At 43.6% G+C, this 25,498-nt stretch overlaps 1 protein-coding gene across 5 annotated transcripts in view; it reads left to right on the forward strand.

Moving 5' to 3' along the window:
• Positions 1-25,498, forward strand: part of FGGY (FGGY carbohydrate kinase domain containing) — a 158,737-nt gene that overhangs the window by 98,592 nt on the left and 34,647 nt on the right. For 3 of the 5 annotated variants that reach the window (XM_075181756.1, XM_075181759.1, XM_075181760.1), the window contains 5 exons: positions 1,787-1,894; positions 7,634-7,695; positions 17,338-17,485; positions 21,111-21,185; positions 22,945-23,065. In XM_075181756.1, coding sequence (XP_075037857.1) covers positions 1,787-1,894; positions 7,634-7,695; positions 17,338-17,485; positions 21,111-21,185; positions 22,945-23,065 — 514 coding nt within the window. The remainder of the gene's footprint in view (positions 1-1,786; positions 1,895-7,633; positions 7,696-17,337; positions 17,486-21,110; positions 21,186-22,944; positions 23,066-25,498) is intronic. The other 2 variants (XM_075181757.1, XM_075181758.1) reach the window with 2 other exon arrangements.

Genomic DNA, 25,498 nt, shown 5'->3' on the forward strand with positions numbered 1-25,498 from the left:
TCTGTACCATGGGGTTCCTGTCTCGTGAAATTTATGAAGGGTGTCATTATACTCCATGGACGTAATGAGCCATAGTCTATTTATCAACTCTGCCTTGGTAGGAGCGCCCGTTTCCAAGCTCGGGCTAGTAGTAGTTTACAAGCCTGGCTAACCTGTAGTAACAGATGGTCAGTTGGTCAGCTTACAGATGGGGCTGCTTTGTTGAGGAAAAATATTGCGGGGTCCCTGGGGAGACGAACAGCTGTGAATTGGTGGAGAAGGGTCAGAGCAGTACCCTGTCTGCCACAGCCTCGCCAGCACCTATCCGACGTGGCTGGGAAAATACGGTGGAGCGTGGCCGGGACTAGGTACCATCTCAAGTAACCTTATAAGTCGCGTTAATGGTAGCCTTAGCCACACGTTTCTGAATTGCTGACCATCCCTCACCAACCAGGGCCACCCGGAGGTCCTCGTCCCATGCCTCCTTATGGGGATCTATGCTTAAGTCCAGCGTGAGGAGAAAGCGATAAACGACTGATATACTCCCTCTACGACGTGTTTGGGGATAGATAAAGCTACGAATCTGTGGGTAAGAAAAGTGCAGAGATGATGGGAGGCCATGTCTCACCAATAGGTGTGTTATTTCCAAAACGTATGTGGATAGCACAAGATGCATTCTGAAAAACACAACAAAAGAACAAATGGAACACTACCACAACGCTAGCAAACAATAACAACAGCGGTAGTGGGGGTGTTGACACTAGAAACAATGGTTTCTATTGTCATACCTATTTGCATGCAATTTACTTAATTACTGGCATTAAACATATGCATTTTGCTTCTAAAAATGGTAGTAAAACCCATTTCTTAAAGCTGGTCGAGATCGGACCCCATTAACACCAACAGTTCCCATACACAGAGCTCTGTTCAACATAAAAAAATAAATTGCGCAAATCGGGGCGCACAGCGATTCAAAACCTGTATTTGTGCTACGGAGCAGCCGTTTCGCACTTCATATATGACCTGTGTAACTGAGGTCTCTGTCAGTATAGATATAATGTATTAATGTATTCACAGTGAGTTATTTTTACTTTGTCTGTTACATTGTATCACAGCTCATCATGGGCGGTCTAAGGCTCTCTGCAGCCTGTGTCTGCTACCTAAGGACAGCATTAAATGCTGAAGTGTGTTTAAATTGATCCATTCCAGTGATTGGGGAATGCATTTTCTTTTTAAGAAAGCTTTTAAACATAATTGGGAAAAAGTGTCCAATATAAACACTTACGGATGGCATTAGCCAAACTAAACAATGATTTCAGACTTGGATCTAACTAACCAGGGGCCTTTGTATTGTAGACCAGCAAGGAGTTGGCTTCAGATCATGTCATCCTTATATATTGTAGTTATATAGCTATTTATTACACTGTATATTACAGTATATATATGAACTGAATAACGTGCACAGTGCAGCCTTGCAGAATATTAGAGATCAGTATAGATAGATAGATAGATAGATAGATACAGGTATATATATATGTATCTCTCTCTCTCTCTGTGTGTGTATATATATATATATATATATATATATATATATATATATATATATATATATATATATATATATATATATATATATGTGTGTGTGTGTGTGTCAACATCGTATAGTATTAATAAAAGCATTTAATAACGTAACAAGAGCACATTTTACTTGCTGACTCATATTGAATGTATCTGCTCATTTCAAATCATTTATTACATTAATATCGCATCCATTAATAATGTCATTTTGACTGTTTCACTCTTGCAGATCAGTGAGAATCCCATATTTGTACCTGGTGTCTGGGGTCCGTACTATTCTGCTATGGTTCCAGGCTTCTGGTTGAACGAGGGAGGACAGAGTGCCACCGGAAAACTAGTGAGTGTGTTCAAATGTGTCTTGTATTACCCTGGCAGCTTTTACCACTTCCAAACAGTTGGCACTTAGAGATCCCTGAGCCCTGGCGCTAATCTCGTACCAGTACCCACCTCACCTGCCTGTACCCAAGCTAACATCAACCAGTATATACAACCACATTGTCCAGTTTACAATACAACTATCTTTGTTCCCTCTATGATAGAGCTCATATGGTCCAGTATATAATCCAGTGTCCACTAAGTAAAACAGTTCCTATAGTTTATTATACAATACAGTTCCCATAGTGCATAATACAGTTTGTATGAACTTAGTTGTTGCAGGAACTGAATAGGAAGCACCTGCAGTATTATAGGCAAAGAGCAGGCGAGTAGCTTGTAACTGGAACTGCCCGCAGACCTGATCCTAGCACATTAAACAGAGGAGATTAAACAGAAGTGGTGCAGGGTCATTTTGCTGGATTATAGCCCTGATGAATGTGCATGAGCTCTGCAGTCTGGACCCCATTAACCACTGCAGCCCCTGCACTACTGCTTCCCAGGGTTCTCTAGAATCTATGAGCGGAATACACCTACATTGAAATGCAACCTTCTCCTTAGGTGCCCTCGTCTTTTAGGGATTTCCTAAAATATTGTATGTATGGACAAATAAATGATCCATCAGGTGCAGATTAATATATAATCTGTCACTTCCGTATATCTGTAGTTTCTTTGTTTTTGTTTAAACTATGGGCCTGATTCATGCCTGAAAAAAGAGCACGTAACTTGTGTGTTTTCTGACTGTGTTCAAATCCAAGCGGTTTCGATGCGTTTCGGGTTAAATCCGGGTGTTCGTGCGCTCTGTCTAAACATTACGTGCCGTATGTAGGCAGACGGAGGAGACTGCAGGATACGGACAAGTGTCTGTGCAATGTAAGTGCACACGCGTACAAAGAAAAATCTGTTCTTAAAAAATATAATTAACAACTCTTAAAAATTTAATAACTAATAAAAATATGGATTAAAAAAATATATATATATTTTTTTTACATTAAGTTCATAAATTAAGGTGCTTTTAATGCGTACTGTACATACAATACATTTTTATGGTCTATCTTACCTGTATTCATATGTCCTGTGCTCTAGTGGCACACATTTGTGTACTTTTCAAGACTATGCCGTGTCTGCCATCGCTGTTAGTCGGCACTTACACTGCTCTGTAGCTGGTGCAAATGATACGGCTGAAACCAAGCGCACTTACGGCAAACTCAAGACATGAGTCAGCGGCATCTGCTTCGGGAACGCTGTTCTCTACATGGACTACGTTAGTCCGTTACTTCTTTCCTCCGTTCCCAGGGCCACCATCAGGGGGGTACGGCCAGTACAGATGTGAGGGGCCCGGACAGACTAGGGGGCCCAGACAGACCTCTCCATCTGTCCGGGCTCCCTGGACTGTCCGGGCCTCTCAGTCTGACCGACCATGCTGCCCCTTCTTATCTGCGGTGCTGCAGTTCCCAGGCTCTGATAGGCTGGGAGCGCGGCGCGGTGACGTCATCACTGTGCGCCGCACTCCCAGTCTGTCAGTGACCGGGAGCTGCAGCTTCACAGTGGAGAAGGTAAGTTAATTGAGTGTTCATTTGATAGGGGAGGGGCAGATAAAAGAGGGGCACATTAACTGTGATTGGGGGGGAGAAAGGGGCACATTAACTGTGATTGGGTGGTGGGGAGAGGGGCACAATAACTGTGATTGGGGGGGAGAAAGGGGCACATTAACTGATTGGGGGGGAGCACATTAACTGTGATTGGGGTGGGGAGAGGAGCACAATAACTGTGATTGGGGTGGGAGAGGGGCACATTAACTGATTTGAGAGGCACAATAACTGTGATTGGGGTGGAGAGAGAGGCACAATAACTGTGATTGGGGGGGAGAGGGGTACATTTACTTTGGGCGGAGGGGAGGGGTACATTTACTGTGATTGGGGGGGGGGAGGGGTACATTTACTTTGGGCGGAGGGGAGGGGTACATTTACTGTGATTGGGGGGGAGGGGGGTACATTTACTTTGGGGGGAGGGGAGGGGTACATTAACTGTGATTGGGGGGAGGGGGGTACATTTACTTTGGGGGGAAGGGAGGGGTACATTTACTGTGATTGGGGGGGAGAGGGGTACATTTGCTGTGATTGCGGGAAGGGGAGAAGAGGACATTTACTGTGATTATGGGGGGGACATTAACTTTGGGGGAGGGGAAGATTTACTGTGATGAGGGAGTGGGGGGAGGCATCTACCGTGATGAGGTATAGGGGGAATGTACTATGATGAGGGATATGGGGCGCATGTATGGCGAAAAGGGAGGGGGCACATGTATGGGGAGGGGGGGCCCTGCCAGATTAATTTGTACTGGACCCCACAGTTTCTGATGGCAGCCCTGCCCGTTCCGATCCTCAATTTGTAAGTGTTATTTGTGTTCAGATATGAATTGCATGCAGTTGGGTCTATTAGCGTAATGTCTGTTTCTGGACATTCACAGAGCTGTGCGCACGTCCAAACGTGATTACATGTGCGTTACCTCTCCCATGGGCCGGTGGCTGCAGGTATCTTCCACCCCCTCCCCTCCTCACCCGTCTTATGGTCTTAGAAGACGTAGAATCCGCTGTGGTTATTCCCCCTTCAGGATTTTTTTGTTAAAATGCCAAGAACTGGGCTGTGAATTGATTGCTGCAAATGAATTTCTTGCATAAAATATAGACCGTTAGTCACGCAGGTTAGATAATCCGTGTGACTCAGATAGGGACATGTGCACAAGCCGTAGTATCTGCATCATTCAGATATTGATTTGTGGTTACAGTGATTAATGCAACGCACGCTGACACCTTTCATCCAAACTTATTTGCTGTTTTCTTATCTGTCTCGGAGGCTTAAATATAATGTCATCATTTTACCATTTGGTTTATTCAGGACATAAAAACATATAAATATATTTCCTGTAACTGATTTATAGCATTTGGATGAAAGGATAACTCCCCCCAAAATAGTTTAGAGATAAACCCCCTTTTTCTCCCAGCCAGCAGAACTATGTCTGTGATCCTTCTTGTACCTGTACTTCTATAGCGCACCAGTGTATATCTGAATGTAATACAGCTTACAGTGTCCAGTATATAATAGTCACCATTGTCCTGTATATAATTCAGCTAGCATTGTTCAATATAAAATCCAAACATTAGTCTTCAACATATGATAGGGCTCCTATTGTCCAGTATATTATACAGCTCCCATTGTCCTGTATACAACTTTCTCTGGCCATTATATAATCTCCCTTTGTCCTGTATATAATACATCTCCCAATGTCCAATACATACAATTCCCACTGTTTAGTATGTAATACAGCTCATGCTGTCCAGCATATAATACAGCCCCAGTGTCCAGTATGTAATACATCTCATGCTGTCCAGTATATAATACAGCCCCAGTGTCCAGTATATAATACAGCCCCAGTGTCCAGTATGTAATACATCTCATGCTGTCCAGTATGTAATACAGCTCATGCTGTCCAGTATATAATACAGCCCCAGTGTTCAGTATGTAATACATCTCATGCTGTCCAGTATGTAATACAGCTCATGCTGTCCAGTATATAATACAGCTCCAGTGTTCAGTATGTAATACATCTCATGCTGTCCAGTATGTAATACAGCTCATGCTGTCCAGTATATAATACAGCTCCAGTGTTCAGTATGTAATACATCTCATGCTGTCCAGTATGTAATACAGCTCATGCTGTCCAGTATGTAATACAGCTCATGCTGTCCAGCATATAATACAGCCCCAGTGTCCAGTATGTAATACAGCTCATGCTGTCCAGTATATAATACAGCCCCAGTGTCCAGTATGTAATACATCTCATGCTGTCCAGTATGTAATACAGCTCATGCTGTCCAGTATATAATACAGCCCCAGTGTCCAGTATGTAATACAGCTCATGCTGTCCAGTATATAATACAGCCCCAGTGTTCAGTATGTAATACATCTCATGCTGTCCAGCATATAATACAGCCCCAGTGTCCAGTATGTAATACATCTCATGCTGTCCAGTATATAATACAGCTCCAGTGTTCAGTATGTAATACAGCTCATGCTGTCCAGCATATAATACAGCCCCAGTGTCCAGTATGTAATACAGCTCATGCTGTCCAGTATATAATACAGCCCCAGTGTCCAGTATGTAATACATCTCATGCTGTCCAGTATATAATACAGCTCCAGTGTTCAGTATGTAATACAGCTCATGCTGTCCAGCATATAATACAGCCCCAGTGTCCAGTATGTAATACAGCTCATGCTGTCCAGTATATAATACAGCCCCAGTGTTCAGTATGTAATACATCTCATGCCGTCCAGTATATGCATTCTTCATCTCAGAACCCACCTTGTTTGCAGTGTCACACAACCAATACCCAGACACTTAGGGCCTAATTCATCAAGGGACCTAAATGGCGATTTTGTGCATCCAATCTGCAAATTTACTTTGCGCATGCCCAGAAGCGGACCATACGCCACAGACTGCAGCCATGTTCAATTCATCTGCAAGGGTAAAGGACACTTACTACGATTTTAAGAAGGGAAAGGGGCGGGGAAGTTGCCTGTAAATAATGTACAGTAAGGACGTGCCAAGCTGGAGCGCTCGTAGCAGTGTCTGATTCAAGCTCTGGGCATCGCTCAGGTACGTGATTATCGGTGGTGATTACTAGTGATGACGGCTGTGTATACAGCTAGAACATGTGTCTGTAATCAGGAGCAGCTGTAACAATGTATTATATGTACAGTAAACAGTAATAACATCCTAATAAATGCATTTCATGGAAAAAAAAACCAAAAAAAAACTTTTTTTTAGTTTTAATATTTTATCATTAATGTCTATATTATTAACAGATAAACATTAATTGATATTTTTTTCTGTGCGGTCTTTTGTGACTTTATATTCCACATATATATTGGACGTATCCTGCAGTGTCTGTTAGAGGAGAGCGGACCTAGACCCGTATTCATCACCAGACGTATCTTCACATCCGCTCCTTGTTGAATTCGGGCGTGCGTATACCTGATTTATATGCATTTTAAAACGACCGTACACATCGCGCTTAGTATGCGAATCAGACCCCTAGAATCCTTCAACTGCCAGCGGTTTTGATACCTGCCAATATATCTGACCATTTCTATTTATCTGGCCGGCCTTGTTTCGGCTTCACTGGGTTTGCGGCAAGATGTTCGAGGGATCAAGCAGTGGCCATTACACTCTGTGCGACAACTATTGGCCCCCGCTCATCGTCGGGCCCCGAGGCTGCTGTGCACTCTGCAATGGTGTTAATACCATCAGTATATCTGATCTGACCCAAATGAAGGACAGGTTACACCAGTACAGGTGGGACTGACAAGTGCAATAGGTCCCGGCATTGATCTTACCTCCTTCTACCAAATACTTTCTCAACAGAATTCAGAATGTTCACATTTACATCTGTGACTGATACAACTATCTCTCACTTATAGGACGCATCCTGACTGTAGTGCTCTTTACCGTTAAAATAGATGTAACTTTCCAGCAGCGCGTTCTGCTGATGTAAAGCAAATCTATGTAAATTAATTTAAATGGCTGCTCCGCCGTGCCTTGGTAAATTGTATTCTGGATGGATAAATAGATTATTTGCATTAAGCGAGTGATGACCGTTCCACTTTATTCCATTTGCATCTCTGTCTCTCTCCTCCTTTTAAGATTGATCATGTTGTACAGAGCCACGATGGATTTAGAGAATTACAGAAGAAGGCTGAAGCCAGGTCAGTGCCGTTTATTTTAATGTTGCTCCCCCCCCCCCCCCACACACCCCCCCCCCCCTTCCCCGACTACTGGAATCTCTTCAATTTGTCATTACTGTAATGATAGAAAGCAGCCGAGCTTGTACATCAGCTACACAATAGGAGAGATCTGCCAAGATATCCGTGTCTCTAATTACTTTTGTCTCCTACTGATTGAAAGCTTTTTGAAAAGAAAAAAAAAATAACTTGGGATAATATGGGACGAAGATCAAAGGCATAAAAAAAGATTATGTTTCTAAATGCACCAACAAAATATTTCCCCTTAGGCTCTAATAGAAAAAGCTGAGCAGTGCAGGTTAGGAATAAAGGCAGCAGAAGTCTATAGCCGCCCTGGTGATCTGGCTAGCTGAGCCTTTTATTGGCATCTTGTAGCCGACATTTGACAGTCTTCTACAAAAGCAGAGATCGGGGGTGGGCAGCTTAAAACCTAGAGATCAACGTAAAGGTCAAAACAAAGATTAGTCTAATGAACCTAGGTCCATACAGAGGACAAGGGGTTATCAGTTGTGAATGGAAGAAAGAAGGTTTCAAATGAGCATAGGAAGGGTTCTTTACTGTAAGGGTAGATAAGCTGTGGGTTCCTGACCACATGAGCTACTGGTGGCAAATTCACTAAAATGGATAGGATGCATTACTTACAGGAACATAGCAACTGTGGCTATAATTATTAGAGAACATTATGGGGATGATTAACCCAGGGAGTTTATCCAATTAACATTTCTGGGGTCAGGAAGTAGTTTTTTTTCCCCTGGGAGGCGAAGATAGCAACGTCACACTGGGGGTTTTGTTTTGCCTTCTTCTGGATTAACAAAATTAGAATTTATAGAAGGTTGAACTAGTCTTTATTCAATGCTAATAACTATATAATGATGTAAAATGTATGTAAAAGGTTCTGGTCCAGTCATGATGAGAGACACCCTCCCACAATTCTGGGACTCTGGACATGCCTTCTTTTCTGATCTCCAGCATTCTGAACACTGTCAAATACAGAGAAAATTTAGGAATAGTGGAAAAGCCCCCATCCCCACTTACACAACAGCGTACACTAAAGACCACCCCCACTTACACAACAGCGTACACTAACGACCACCCCCACTTACACTACAGCGTACACTAAAGACAACCACCCCCACTTACACTACAGCGTACACTAAGGACCACCCCCACTTACACTACAGCATACACTAAGGACCACCTCCGCGTACACTAAGGACCACCGCTACTTACTCTACAGTGTACACTAAGGACCACCCCCACTTACACTACAGCGTACACTAAGGGCCACCCCCACTTACACTACAGTGTACACTAAGGACCACCCCAACTTACACTACATCATACACTAAGGACCACCCCAACTTACACTACAGCGTACACTAAGGACCACCCCCACTTACACTACATCATACACTAAGGACCACCCCCACTTACACTACAGCGTACTCTAAGGACCACCCCCACTTACACTACAGTGTACTCTAAGGACCACCCCCACTTACACTACAGTGTACACTAAGGACCACCCCCACTTACACTACAGCGTACTCTAAGGACCACCCCCACTTACACTACAGCGTACTCTAAGGACCACTCCCACTTACACTACAGCGTACTCTAAGGACCACCCCCACTTACACTACAGCGTACTCTAAGGACCACCCCCACTTACACTACAGCGTACTCTAAGGACCACCCCCACTTACACTACAGTGTACTCTAAGGACCACTCCCACTTACACTACAGCGTACTCTAAGGACCACCCCCACTTTCACTACAGTGTACACTAAGGACCACCCCCACTTACACTACAGTGTACACTAAGGACCATCCCCACTTACACTACAGTGTACACTAAGGACCATCCCCACTTACACTACAGTGTACACTAAGGACCATCCCCACTTACACTACAGTGTACACTAAGGACCACCCCTACTGGAACGCTTTCTGAATTGTTCCAGTGTGTCTAACTTTAGCATGCACTATAATTGGAACAGAGGAGGTGTGTTCACCATACTGATCATAGCTCTCGTTGTTACCGTGCATTTTACAAATGGCAGAATTTATTACCTAAATTGTGAGGGTGCTTATAGCTCTAAGAGTGCCCACAGCTCTGAGGGTGCCCAGCTCTGAGGGTGCCCAGCTCTAAGAGTGCCCACAGCTCTGAGGGTGCTCACAGCTCTGAGGGTGCTCACAGCTCTGAGGGTGCCCAGCTCTGAGGGTGCCCAGCTCTGAGGGTGCCCAGCTCTGAGGGTGCTCACAGCTCTGAGGGTGCACAGCTCTGAGGGTGCCCAGCTCTGAGGGTGCCCAGCTCTGAGGGTGCCCAGCTCTGAGGGTGCTCACAGCTCTGAGGGTACCCAGCTCTGAGGGTGCTCACAGCTCTGAGGGTGCCCAGCTCTGAGGGTGCTCACAGCTCTGAGGGTGCTCACAGCTCTGAGGGTGCCCAGCTCTGAGGGTGCTCACAGCTCTGAGGGTGCCCAGCTCTGAGGGTGCTCACAGCTCCGAGGGTGCCCAGCTCTGAGGGTGCTCACAGCTCTGAGGGTGCCCACAGCTCTGAGGGTGCCCAGCTCTGAGGGTGCTCACAGCTCTGAGGGTACCCAGCTCTGAGGGTGCCCAGCTCTGAGGGTGCTCACAGCTCTGAGGGTGCCCAGCTCTGAGGGTGCTCACAGCTCTGAGGGTGCTCACAGCTCTGAGGGTGCCCAGCTCTGAGGGTGCTCACAGCTCTGAGGGTGCCCAGCTCTGAGGGTGCCCAGCTCTGAGGGTGCTCACAGCTCTGAGGGTGCCCAGCTCTGAGGGTGCTCACAGCTCTGAGGGTGCCCAGCTCTGAGGGTGCTCACAGCTCTGAGGGTGCTCACAGCTCTGAGGGTGCCCGGCTCTGAGGGTGCTCACAGCTCTGAGGATGCCCAGCTCTGAGGGTGATCACAGCTCTGAGGGTGCCCAGCTCTGAGGGTGCTCACAGCTCTGAGGGTGCTCACAGCTCTGAGGGTGCCCAGCTCTGAGGGTGCTCACAGCTCTGAGGGTGCTCACAGCTATGAGGGTGCTCACAGCTATGAGGGTGCCCAGCTCTGAGGGTGCTCACAGCTATGAGGGTGCCCAGCTCTGAGGGTGCTCACAGCTCTGAGGGTGCCCAGCTCTGAGGGTGCTCACAGCTCTGAGGGTGCCCAGCTCTGAGGGTGCCCAGCTCTGAGGGTGCCCAGCTCTGAGGGTGCTCACAGCTCTGAGGGTGCTCACAGCTCTGAGGGTGCCCAGCTCTGAGGGTGCCCAGCTCTGAGGGTGCTCACAGCTCTGAGGGTGCCCAGCTCTGAGGGTGCCCAGCTCTGAGGGTGCTCACAGCTCTGAGGGTACCCAGCTCTGAGGGTGCTCACAGCTCTGAGGGTGCCCAGCTCTGAGGGTGCTCACAGCTCTGAGGGTGCCCAGCTCTGAGGGTGCTCACAGCTCTGAGGGTGCTCACAGCTCTGAGGGTGCCCAGCTCTGAGGGTGCTCACAGCTCTGAGGGTGCCCAGCTCTGAGGGTGCTCACAGCTCTGAGGGTGCTCACAGCTCTGAGGGTGCTCACAGCTCTGAGGGTGCCCGGCTCTGAGGGTGCTCACAGCTCTGAGGATGCCCAGCTCTGAGGGTGCTCACAGCTCTGAGGGTGCCCAGCTCTGAGGGTGCTCACAGCTCTGAGGGTGCTCACAGCTCTGAGGGTGCCCAGCTCTGAGGGTGCTCACAGCTCTGAGGGTGCTCACAGCTATGAGGGTGCTCACAGCTATGAGGGTGCCCAGCTCTGAGGGTGCTCACAGCTATGAGGGTGCCCAGCTCTGAGGGTGCTCACAGCTCTGAGGGTGCCCAGCTCTGAGGGTGCTCACAGCTATGAGGGTGCTCACAGCTCTGAGGGTGCCCAGCTCTGAGGGTGCTCACAGCTATGAGGGTGCCCAACTCTGAGGGTGCTCACAGCTCTGAGGGTGCCCAGCTCTGAGGGTGCCCAGCTCTGAGGGTGCTCACAGCTCTGAGGGTGTCCGGCTCTGAGGGTGCTCACAGCTCTGAGGGTGCCCAGCTCTGAGGGTGCCCAGCTCTGAGGGTGCCCGGCTCTGAGGGTGCTCACAGCTCTGAGGGTGCCCGGCTCTGAGGGTGCTCACAGCTCTGAGGGTGCTCTGGGTCTGTGCAATTAGTCTTTAAGTCCCAAACCACAAGCTCTCCATAATTTAAACTAAGTTCATTTCTAACCAGTAGATCATCTCCATAATACTGTTTAAAAGCAAAAAAAAGTATAATTTATTTATATAAGTAACTAGAAGAAAAACTGAACATGACGGAACTTTGAAAGAGAATCTAGAAGATAAAAAAATTAAGAAAAGTTTAAAGTATTAAATTACAAGCTGGTTCCAAATGGCACAGCATTTAAAATGATGTGAGCAGTGATGTGAATTAATTATTTTAATTTCTTCCAAGTGTACTTCATTCTGAATGTTATACTTTGATAGGGCGCACATGTTACCTTCTAATTGGAAAAACATGTCTGTAAATGAGTGCATTCAGAGAATAAATATACATCTGCGGAGAGGTCAGATGTCAGGGGTATAAGCACATGCCAGATCCCCCCGGGGGTTTCATTAGTATGTGGCTGTGTGTGCATGTGCGGCTAAATGAATATTACCGTTTCACTTTAGATGAGACAATGGCCAATCATTCGTCATTAAGGTTTCATGGCGGCATCGAGCAGGGGAATCGCTGTAAATGGCCGGGAGATTCCTTGTGCATTAACTCCTAAATACTTCAGAAGAGAAACTGTAAACATTCTATATGGAGCAGTGCAGCACATCATGTAAATGGCAAGGATATTACAAGTCACTGGGGTCCTCTGTGACCATATAAAAGCCACAGGCTGAGTGCTTTTATACAGGGAGAATCGGAGGTGACTTTTTATACCCTCAACCATTTACAGCAGGGGGACATTAATTTTTTTTTACTACACTGATTTTTTTTAAGGGGCATTGAAATGATGATATCACAATTAATTGTTTATGCAGATATCGCTTACAGATTTTATATATATATATATATATATATATATATATATATATATATATATATTGTATAATCAGAATTTGTGTACTGTTTATTGTAATTTTGGACATTTTACTGGGGTCTGAAAATCGTTTTGTCATTATTTCTCCAGTACATGTGTGTACCCTGAGCCACTCACTGCAATAGTTATACCAGCACAAAGTATTTCAAGAGATGAGTGTGCTGACCTTACTAGCAGGAAGCCACAGACTGAGAGTTATATAGGGGAAGGAGCAGGGTCCCCAGCAGCACAGAGTATATCAGGAGATGAGTGATGTGTTAGTGAGGACAGGGCTGCATGTGACAGGGGCAGTGACATGATGTGAGGAGGGGAATGGAGGCAGCAGGAAGTCACAGACTGAGAGTTATATAGTAGAAGGAGCAGGGTCTCCAGCAGCACAGAGTATATCAGGAGATGAGTGATGTGTTAGTGAGGACAGGGCTGCATGTGACAGCGGCAGTGACATGATGTGAGGAGGGGAATGGAGGCAGCAGGAAGCCACAGACTGAGAGTTATATAGTGGGAGGAGCAGGGTCCCCAACAGCACAGGGCAGTGATGCAGGAAGATTGTGGCATCAAATGCATCTTTATATGAAAGTAAGTTCATATATTAAACGTTTTGTTACACCGCACTGCACATACAATTTATGCACCATTTCTTTTACACTCAAGCTAACAATCTATTTTTTTAGTGCCTGGAGCACAGTTATTAATGGGGACTAAAAGCAAAGGCATTACAAATCTGCAGATCCTTTGAAGTCTTAAAAGCTAATGTGAAAGTGCTGGAGGGCACAGCAGAAGACGTACAGGCTGCAGCAGGGCGCACATAGTAAGCAGAAGGATGACAAGTATAGATGGGCAAGGTGCGGAAACTGTGATCACAAACACTACAATGAAAGTTGGCACAAACAGGGTCATTCTACCAGGGGGTGCAGCAGGTGAAACAAACGCAGTATACATGTGGCACAATTATGGAAAAGAAACTTGCAAACAAAAATAGCGTATCTGCTCCTTAAGCTACGAGCAAAGAAGCGTATCGGAGAAAGTTTGTGTGCATGAGTACAGTATAATGTTACTGATGTTCTCTGTACAGCGCTGCGGAATAAGTGGCGCTATATAAATTAATGATGATGACTATAAATAATACTGTTGATAAGTCAGTCATTATCTTATCATCAATTTTTTTTAAATAAATAAATGGTTTTGTGCCCCCCCCCCCTTTCCTCATAGCTTAGGCTGGTAGCCGCCCAATCGAGCAGACAATCAGCAAGGAGTCCCCCCAAAAAAGCTGCTACCAGCATTAGGCTATGATAGGCTGGGCTGGTGACACCCTAGCCTGGGGCCCCCATGTAATAATGTCCTAGGCTGTTCAGCACGGGCCTGCATGCCCCCCCCCCCCCCTATTCCCAGAAACAAAATAGACTGTTCTCTTCCCACACCCCTGGTGCGGTGGGTCTGGGGTAATAAAGTTTACAAGATTAACCATATATTTTTGCTGGTGCTCTACTGGTCCCAGTAAGCTCTGCCTAATGTGTTTGTAGAACTGCAAATGCCAGCATACCCTGGCATCCAGGGCCCGAAGGGGCTTTTGGTGGACCTGGAAAAAATGACAGTCAAATAAATAAACACACTATGAACAAAGTTTTTTAATAAAAATAAAAACACCCTTACACACCTTTGTTCAGCAATTTATTTCTCACTTAAAAAAAACAAGGAGCCGCAACGCGAGTGTCAGGCTCTGAGCCTGTCACATTAATCAGTACTGAGGGGCCTGTCTCTGATTGGTCAGAGAGCAGGAAAGCCACTATTTATTGGTTAGTAATGAGCTACATTGATACAGTGTGGATAATTGATATAATGGAAAGCCGTACAGAAAGCAACAACTGAGAGGTGCAAGAGAAACTGACACAATGTGTACCTGGGACCTGGCCTCGGTGCATTTCTTAATTAGGGACTGTTGGCTGCATGTTTATGGGTGATAGGATTGTGAATCCTGAGGGTCTACGCAGACAATAAATACATCATATATCTTTCCTGATTATATTGGATTACTACAGGAGGTGTTTTGACATTTTCCAAGCAATAAGCTTTAAAAACTTACAGCAGACCTAGTAATACCCCATCTAAGTGGGCGTTAATAAGCTTTATAAGAGTTCAGTGACTTCACAATAAAATGTGGACTTATAGTCACATCCTCTGGTCTCGTCTTCCCACAATCACGGCCAGGTGCAAAAATGTGTAACTGTTGTCAAGAACATTCTCACACAGTGCAAAGAAATGGGAGAAGATCCAGAGCTGAGATATCTGCCCTACAGAAACACTATAATTAAAGGGAGGATTTCAACTGCTCAGTTACTAATGGGCAGAAGATAGCAATCTCTGATCCCAATGATAACAGAGGAGTTACTGTCAGAGATTGTCCCTTTGCTATATATATGTAAGGAGAGAGAGACAAAGTACTTCAATAAAACTGCCGTTGTCAGCACTTGACCCAGGACAAGAACTACGATGCAGAACAGATGGGAGAAATTGGCTACCGGCAACCGAATCACCACAGTCTTACTACCTCAGACCGCCAACAGATACGGGGAATCTGATTCATCTGAGGCCCAGAGAGGCAGATGTACCGACCGACGCTACAGAGATCAGGGGAAAGAGTGAGGAGCAGCAGGAATTACCACAAGAAAATGCTCTTTACTCAAGTGAAACTACGCAGGATCAGGGCAGTGTCGAAGAGCAGAACTCTAAGGACATTTTCTAACTTGGTCCAAGTGTTTTCCATAATGTAGCACAAGCTGATAAACCTCTGACAGGGGAGGTGCTATCATTAAGGGTGCCTAACATAGGCTGTGTTTTGAATCCCCCCACGACACCCCCACGTGGAGTTCCGGCCTCTGAAATTAAGGAGCAGCGTCTTCATTCATGTGAAGGAATATTGGGCCTGATCTCCCTCAATGCTAGTGTAAGAAACATCAGGGATGAGGGAGGAATGCCAGATGGGGGCTCATTCGAGCTTGGGGTTTGTGGCCCCTGGGGCCCCCTGAGGGGTTGAGTCTGCCCTGACCACTAGGGGGGGTGGAGAGTATCCCGTGCTGGAGACTTTTCAAACCCAGAAAATGTGAAGAGCTTATAGATTACAAAAAGTAGCACATAAAACGAAATAATTGAAGCTTTAAGGAATAATATACTTGAATGTAACTCACTATCATCATGGTTTTTTTATAGTCCCCCCCCCCCCCTACACACACAAAGACACACATAGCTTCTGTAGGCTGTAAGATCTGGGCTAACTTCAAGGACCCCCCTAGTTTAGCTATGTAGAGCCATTGTATTTGCCAGTAGTTACTGTATTGTTGTTACGGTGTAGTTAGAATAAATTTATTCAATGCAGAAACTTAACAGAACAATACACTAAGGTCAGGAGGAGATGACTCTGGGATTCAAACCGGCATCTCCCCCAAGTGTCTTGGTGTTATTCTTTCACACTCTTTCACACTCTTTCACACTCTTCGCATCTAACCACAGAGCTAAATATTTGATACATTGTAGCAGAAGGTGACCTGCACTAGGTTACCTATGCTTCATTGTCAGAACTCCTATTTTTACTCAAGGAACCATTTATACGTTGATCAGTAGATGCTACAAATCTCCATCCCAGACAGGAGACATCGGGTGTCATATACACCGACTGTGGTGTTACACCTCGTGTCTAGTTGTATTTAACCATCTTAGATGGTGGGGGAGACTTTGCCGAACAAGGGTGGATCTGGGAGTTCTATGCAAAATACTGCAACATTTAGTTTTGTGACATGCCTAAAATTCTACCTAAAATTACTCTTTTATTTGTAGCTGGATCTCATCCTTAGGATAACTGTCCTTTTACCAGCAGTGTAAGTTACAGCAGAACAATTCCAGAAAAAGATATTTAAAATATTTTGGAGGGTAAAAGGAAGTTTATTTTAATATAGGTTTTTTGTTTTGTTTTGTTTTTTTTTTTTACTTTTTAAAAACAATTTGTTAAAAATTACATTTTAGAACCCGATTTTCCGACGCATTAAATAATCTGACATAACGGAGCTTCCTGTGATTTGGTTCCCAAGTGGATTCAAGACACCTGAAATTACCAACAACTAACAAGTTCCAAACTACACCTAATTGTTTTGCTATTATTAGTAATAATAAGGACTCATTCAGACCAGCGTTTAGTAGGACTCGGCTTATGCAACGCAAACACTCCTCCGATAATTGCACAGGTTTGGGGGTCATTGTTCCTGGTATTAGCTCCCCTCTGCTGTATAAACGAGCAATGGAGGGAAATGGGGGTTAGCCCCAGATGCCAGGAAATTGAGCAAACTCTGACTAGATGATCGTCTGAATGAGCCCTAACTCCGGTCCCCACCTGTTCAATAATCACTGATTACTGCTGGTCTTTACTGATTATTAGTGCACAGAATTCTAATTAACGCCCTGGATTGTTGTGTTTTTCTTCCCTCCCACAGACGGACAAATGTTTTCATTACATAAAATAACTCTTTATTTTCATCATTCTTTCCTAGCGGCCAGCACGTATACACGTACTTAAATCATTACCTGGATCAACTCGGGGCGTCCCGGCCGGGAGGGGTCCTGGCCCCTGGCCTACATGTTTGGCCAGATTTCCACGGTAACAGATCCCCCCTGGCTGATGTCACCCTAAAGGGAATGGTAAGAAATAACGAGAATAAATCAATATGCACATTACACTGACAGCTAGCACTGAAAATATAAACTGTGTTATTATTGATTTTATCCCTTATTATACTGAAACATTACTCATCTTTAAAGATGATATATAATATAAACATCTATTCTTGGTGAGCAAATCAAGGGTTCTTATTCAACGTTCTTATACTGGAAAGACATACAAATATACCATTATATTCCGTGATAATCTGGAGTGCGGGTCAGTTTGGAAACAGAAATAAATCGCTGTGATCCTGGGCTCAGAACTCTCCTTTGTTCCCCAAATACAATCTATATTTACAAACTGTTACATACTGTGACACGGGCAGCCTTGTGGTGATGCACACACGAACAACGTCTTGCTTATTTTTGCTTTTCTTTATTGTCAGTATGGCCACGTAATCAACAACATAAAGTTCCGCAAACATTCTTATGACCCTAGTGCTAAGTAGACAGAGACCAAGACCCTAGATACCGGCCACTATCTGGCATCAGTCACCCATGAACAGTGAAAAAGACAGGTTTACACTCCTCCCCCAGCCCTAGCTTGATACAGGTGACACTCCCACCTTGGATAAAAATATGAATTGATCAATAATCAACGCGTTATACACAGTTGCAGCTAAAAGATTCCCAAACAACTGTACATCGGTTGTAAATTCAAATGGATAACAAACATAATAGAGGACACTCCCACCTTGCCTTTAAAAGGAGTTTGCATCAGATTCTCTGCTTGATTGCTCTCACTGCAGACACACCCTGTTAGCTGAGTAAAAGATAACTCTAAACCACTTCAAAATCTATAAGTTAAATTACACTCTATACTATTATTTTGTCACACATATGTCCTCCATCTGTATATCTTAAACTTGGTGCTCTGCTGTACAAATGTGTAACATTCTTAAGAAACCTAATCTTGACCCCACTTCTCCCTCTAACTATCGCCCCATCACAAATATTATTTTCAGATTAAGTGATCATTTTGAAATAATAATGATGTTTACTCTGGAATTAAACTATCTAAAAACAAAACAAAAAAAACATTTTCTCCCATCGGACTAAGTGAATTTGATGGCAGAACACAAAGTTTCTATAATATTCCCACTAAATGACATTAATAAATGGAGTGACTGCCTGAGATGTCCCCCTTGTCCCTGTCTGACACAGCCAGCTGTTGTCTAGAGAGACCATTAGCAGACAGCGTGTTTAAACCTGTAGGGTAGAGCGCTCAATAGTGTAAATGTTTCTGCTAACTGCACAGTACAGGCAGGCAACGGGAGACTGTGCAGCTGTTGTGGAACTAAAAGTATCAGCATGCCACAAAGCGACTCCTTTACTCATAATTCCACAACAGTTGGAGAAGCCTCCGGTCGCTCAAGTGTCCTCTAAGCGGTGTTGGTTACATGGAGCTAGTAGGGTATTAAATGATCTAATAATTATTTGGGAATATAAATGGTGAGATTGTTTAGATCAGTGACAGGCCCTCTAAACTTCAAAAGGGCCGCACATTACCTGTAATCTCAGTAATATGATAAAATAATACATTTAAGCAAAGAAAGAGACACCTATCTGTAATAACATCAACATTTTACACAAGTGTTACACGCTATCACAAATCTGACACTAAAACAGGAAGGAGCTGGGGGACACAGTTGAAGCCTTGGGGGACCGCCTGTTGGCCATCATTTGTTTAACTTGTACAGTTAGTATTCATGGGAGAGTTTGACAATAACCATGGTACATTGACCTGCAGGAAGTAAAGTAGACTATGAATGAAGCATAAGCGAGGGAATGCTTTGTGCGTACACTGTACATTATTATATTTAAACGCTGGATGCATCAACACTAGAAAAAGTCAGATCTGGGCCTGTCTGACATTTGGATAAAGTGTAGTGAGCTTAAGATACATTCTCCATCCTGTAAACGCAGGGAATGCTGATCATCATCATCATCATCATTTATTTATATAGCGCCACTAATTCTGCAGCGCTGTACAGAGAACTCACTCACATCAGTCCCTGCCCCATTGGAGCTTACAGTCTAAATTCCCTAACACACACACAGACAGACAGACAGGGACGGAGAGACTAGGGTCAATTTTGATAGCAGCCAATTAACCTATTAGTATGTTTTTGGAGTGTGGGAGGAAACCGGAGCACCCAGAGGAAACCCACGCAAACACAGGGAGAACATACAAACTCCACACAGATAAGGCCATGGTCGAGAATTTAACTCATGACCCCAGTGCTGTGAGGCAGAAGTGCTAACCACTAGGCCACTGTGCTGTCAATTACATCTGATTATATAGTCTTAAACTGGGTGCACACTATAAAAATTACTTCAGATGCAATTTCTGTAGCGATCTCACCAAGAAAGTCCCGATGATCGTGCAGATTCCTGTGTACACACCTACACGATTTACCTTCAGATCTGTGATCTTCATCTCTCATAACCATGAAAAGATCCTGACTCTGTACACTGTACAGATATCTGCCTACACTGCTGGACGTGAGGGCATACACACTGCCACATTTATCCGACATCGTTCCATTGTCGATCGTGATTTTTAGGAAGTTTATAAAATCAAATCAAATGATTAAATCTGCTTTGGTAAGATAAAAGATGTTGTGGGAGTGTACACACTAATGCAATATCTGACCAAACCGTTGTGAATCATGTGACCTGTCCGATAATTGCATAGGTATGTACCCAGCTTTAAGGTATGTACAAAGGTATCTTACCAAACATGCCTGAACAGAACGTGGATGCCTGTACAGATATTAAAGTTCTGTGTACCTCTCAGGTATTTACTTTCCGATTGCTCCAGCCTATTGGAGGGAAAAGGGGCGTGTTACGAATGTGCTGCCTCTGTGAAATAATTGAAAGTAACATACATACATGATCCCACACGGATGTTCTGTAGAGTTTTATAATGTTCTCTCTAGATAGGATACACTGTTTTATACACTGTTGTACAGCTCATATACATTCTGTGGACTGAACCAATCATACAAATGGCGCTGTGATGTCACCAGTCAGTACCATCAATGGGCATGAAATAAACAGGGAGGCTGGCACACTGGCAAATTTTAACCCGGGGGGGGGGGGGTTCCTAGTGCCTGGAAACCCCCCTCCAAGCCTGGGGTACTGTATAATTGAGGTGGCTGGACCCTGCTCCCGCTACACACAGCTCTGCTTGAAAACAGTAGTGCACACAGCATTGCCCATGTATATTATGGGGATAGGGAGAGTTGGAGAGCAGCCAAGCACTGTCTAAAATTATAGCCACGCCCCCATGCATGCTGGTCACGCCCCCTGCCGGCGTGGTGTGGAAACTCCCCTCTACAAATCCTGCGTTTGCCCCTGGGGGGGGGGACTCGGCTCAGCAGCCTTTTAGGAACATTTTAAAGGGAACAAAAAAGCAGGTATCTAAGTAACCCAGCCCAAGGTAGTCCACTATGGGACCCAGCCCTCCCGCCCAGTCTCTATGTGTATGTCAGGTACACAGAGAAATTAAACTTACACATAAATCTACACTGAAGCTTTATATCACAGGCCTACAATGATTAAACCCAACCCAGCGGTTTTATATTTATTTTCTTTCCAGGTGGTCGGATTAACGTTGTCGAAGGGCCTGGACGATCTCGCTCTGCTGTATTTGGCCACGATACAAAGCATTGCGGTGAGATGATACATTGTTTATGTGAAGTGTGTCTCTTAATTGTATTTCCTTACTAAAGTGGAACGATGAAATATTGTATATTATTTACAATTTGTAATAACAAACATAATGTAAGAATCTTATTTACTGGGTAATAATAAAGTCCTGCTTATTGTATGTAAATATATTTATCATGCTATGAACAATACGGATTTGACATGTAAGGTTCAAAGACAAACAACAATCCCATTATTAGATGCTTATTCCTGAGCTTTCACTGACCTTGATGAGGAATAATATTAAGAAAACTATTATAGATCTCTAATGTCTGTGTTGCAGCTCGTAACAAACATTAAATATTAATATTACACATATTAAGTAATATAGGGGCTCTAGAGTGCCAGGGGAAATCATTTGATTGAAAATATTGATCCTTCTGTAAAATGTGATATTATTGCTGAAGGCTTCAAATTGTAAAGTATTTCGGAGTCAGCTGGTTTGTGAAGTTCCCAGCTCTGCATATATTAAGGGGCTGCGTTATTTTAAAATGAGTGTTTTTATGTTTTCCCCACAATATTAGTCTTACCCAGGGCTGGAGCCTGCAGACGCACAGGGGTTAGTGCTCTAAGCCCCCTCTCCAATCACTTGCACAAATCCTCTGGTCGCCAATTGTCAAATAAATGTATTGACAGTCGGTAAAAAACGAAGCATTGCGTTCACCCGTCAGTAAAAGTTGGCTCCTTACTGACATTATAATAATAAACTCATGTCACACTAATGATTTTGATATTTTGTAGCAATGTGACTTCTTTTGTTGCTGAGACCGATTTTACGATCAGTTATGGAAGTAATTTGATATATTATGACGATCTGTCCATAATGAGAATATTTTTTATATAATTGACAGTAAAAATAATTTTAAGGATTGGCCAACACAATCCTGTAACTTTATTATGTGTTACAGAGCAGAATATAATACAACAGGTAATATTATGTATTATTAGTATTATTCAGGTAACGCTCTCAGACGCTGTCCTACCCTTCATCAGGGTTAATGCTCTGTCAGGCCTTAGCTTTGATTAGATTAGCTAACGCATTGCTCCCAACATTTATCCAGGCAAAATAGGGACAACATAAACCCAGTCCCTGAAACTCCGCCAGTTCACCCAAAACCTGCCCAATCCATGGCCACTTTCTGATAAAAGCCCCACCCACTTTCATATAGGCTCCGCCCCTTTCCGAGTCCGTAAATAAGGACAGTCTTGCTAAAATTGGGACTACTCGAGAAGTATGCCATTATCTGTTTGGTGGCTAGAGGTTACTGTACATGGCAACATGTTATTAACGTGTATTTGTTGCTTACAGTAGATGCAGACATTTTAAGAGGACAAAATCAACATTTATTTCACTATGAAATAGCGACAACACAACGCTATTAGTGCCTCGTGCCTCCGTGATGTCATCAGTGCCTCGTGCCTCAGTGATGTCATCATTGCCTGGTTAATTTATAAGGCTGCAATGACTTGAATACAATGTCAGTCTATAGAAGTAAATTACAGGCAGCGAATTTCCATTGTCACAAATGAAATCACAGAACGCTGCTCTTTGCAACTCGACATGTGTTTCACTCCGAGCGTTTTACCACTTTCTGCGGTTTTCTGTGTATACGTTCGAAATAAATAAACAAAACGAAAAAAAAAGATACTTTCAAATCCTGAAACAAACCCTGAACCACGATCCGTTATTCTCTCGTGATCCTGTTTTCTGTTTGGTTTTGTAGTTTGGAACGAGACACATTTTGGAAACAATGAAGATTTCAGGGCATTATATCTGCAGTTTGTTTCTATGCGGAGGGCTGAGTAAGAACCCCCTCTTTGTGCAAACACACGCTGACGTTACAGGTAAGTTGTGGGGCCGAAAACTGGATGATACATTTCCAAGGTCAAAGCTTATTAGCTTCAGTCTGCAGAAATCAATATTCTTATAAAGTGTCAGTATTATATGTGGGATAATGTACCTCCTACTGTAAATAAAAATCATATTATAAGTCACAGAGGAATTTTGGGACCATATAAAGGCACCTAAGTGACTTCTAGTATCTGTAATAATTACAGAAGGATGTGCACTATTCCTTATAATATACAGGTTGTCCTATCTATTGTATATATGATTTTCCAGAAGTGATAAAATCATAAGCATCAGCAATTACAGAGATATTATTATATTCTTTATTTTACTTATAAAGTTCCAGCATACTCTGCTATTTAGTTGAGAGAGAATAAGTTTATTTATAAAATCTGCCGCGTTAATGCTGTTCTGTGACGTTATACGTCTGGTTCGGCACACATGCGAAACGCGTGGAGATGCAGAACAACGTGGCGGCCTTTACATATGCGCAACATTTAGCGGACCCTGCTAAGTGCAAACTGGAAACAGGAATTTACCTAGTTACGCAGCCACGGGCCAAAATACGAATTCATTTTGCGGGATGTGAATAGTTAAAAAAAGACTCATGGGGTGGAGGAAGCTCATTAAGGTGCGGAAATCCATTGTTAGCGGAGGCTGAAAAGCATTTTTCTCCCAACAAAATTACTTGTTTTTATTACATGAAAAGACCATTACAAAATAGGTTTTACAGGTTATTATAGGGACCAATTCAACCGAAGATCTCCTGTGTATTATTTGTAATGGTATAAAATACTGTTAAATGTTTCTATATATTTTATATTCAAAGCCAGACATACTTATCCTTTAACGTACACCTGAGTTGAGCAGAGTTTCAGTAACTTAAATAAACCTGAAACTTATGACAATATCCTAAAGTCGAAGCTGCATAACGGTCTCTGGTGCCCAAAGTTGAAACTTTTCCAGGTCGCGCTCTTAACGTATATGAATAAGTTTCCCAACGTATTAATGAAATGTTTCCATTAAGTGATTCAAAATAACATTTGTTGTATCTGGACCCAGTTCTTGAGCATCTTTGGTGCTGGTAACGCCAAGGTCGTGGGTTAATGATTTTACCAACGACTGAAAGTCTGGATCAAAAGCTTTAATGACCAACACACCTCAATCTATTAAAAGCAGAACGAAGGCATGGAACGTCCAAGGTTTCCATCATATTAAAGTTGACCTGTCACCTGCACACAGCGGAGGCAGCCATTTTGTGGGCGGGGCCAATGCTCATGACAGTGCATTCTATCAATCCATCAGTGATGTTGCTTCATCCCACACAGTGACTACCCCACTGAGTGTATCTGATGGGTGAACACTATACAAAAATTAAACCTTCATTGTAGACTTTACTTTGAATATATTTGAAGTGACGCAGCTTTGTCCATTATTTTCCCCGCCACTTATATTTTAGACATAGCTCCATGCTTCAATACTGTCATATGGGCTGTTGACTGTATATTAATGCAGAGAATGTATTTAACCGTAAAAATCTGTGTAAAAGGTCATGTAAAATGTATGTCGTCCTAAATAATAGATTTCTATTTTCCCTGAGAGATCGTTCCTGGCTCTCCAGAGACCGCCAGACACACGATAGAGCTGAACGTACAGTAAAACCTCCCCCCCTTCCTGCTGGAAGTGGAATTACCCTGTAGCACAGGTCTGCACTGTGTACAGGGAATGAGAGGAACGAGGGGTAGACTTGCTACGGTGCCCAAATGTCTGTCACGCCTCTAAGGATAATATGGAAGTTGGGCCCATAAGGATAGTTTTCAGCAAGGGAAAGCAGACGCTGGTATAATTTCAGAATACATCTCATTATCCTTATATCTGCAGCATCAGTAACTATAGAAAACAGATTTGAATTTAATAAATTGGTAACTGTAATATTAAAAGCGACATAATGTATAAAATACCCTCAAAAGTAACCCAAATGAGTTTATCTTCGGTCGCCCAGACCAGTGTGCCCCTTGAATTCACAATGAGTCAATGTTCTGGTACTCAAAAAACAGTGTTTTACAATATAATGTATTATATTTCCAACAATCAGGGAACCCCAAATTCACATTCTGTAACTGTACTTGATTGTGCATCTGACGTACATCCTCTGGCTTGTACCATTGTATGCCTATAAATGGTTAATAAACATGGCCTATTTTTCTACATATATTTATTTACCTATACAGTAATGAGTTTTTTTGATTTCAATGTAACATCCTAAAATCCACCTCCAACCAATTTACATGGACCACAAGTTCAGGAACTCCTGTGTGCACCATTCTTTTCGCTAATAGAGCATTGTGTTCCGGACTAACGACCTCTCTGAAACGACATGTCGCTTAACCAAAAGTCCAGCGCCAATAAAATATTAAGCTATGTGTTTT

This window comes from Mixophyes fleayi, chromosome 8 (assembly GCF_038048845.1).
Source record: "Mixophyes fleayi isolate aMixFle1 chromosome 8, aMixFle1.hap1, whole genome shotgun sequence".
Taxonomy (NCBI): domain Eukaryota; kingdom Metazoa; phylum Chordata; class Amphibia; order Anura; family Limnodynastidae; genus Mixophyes; species Mixophyes fleayi.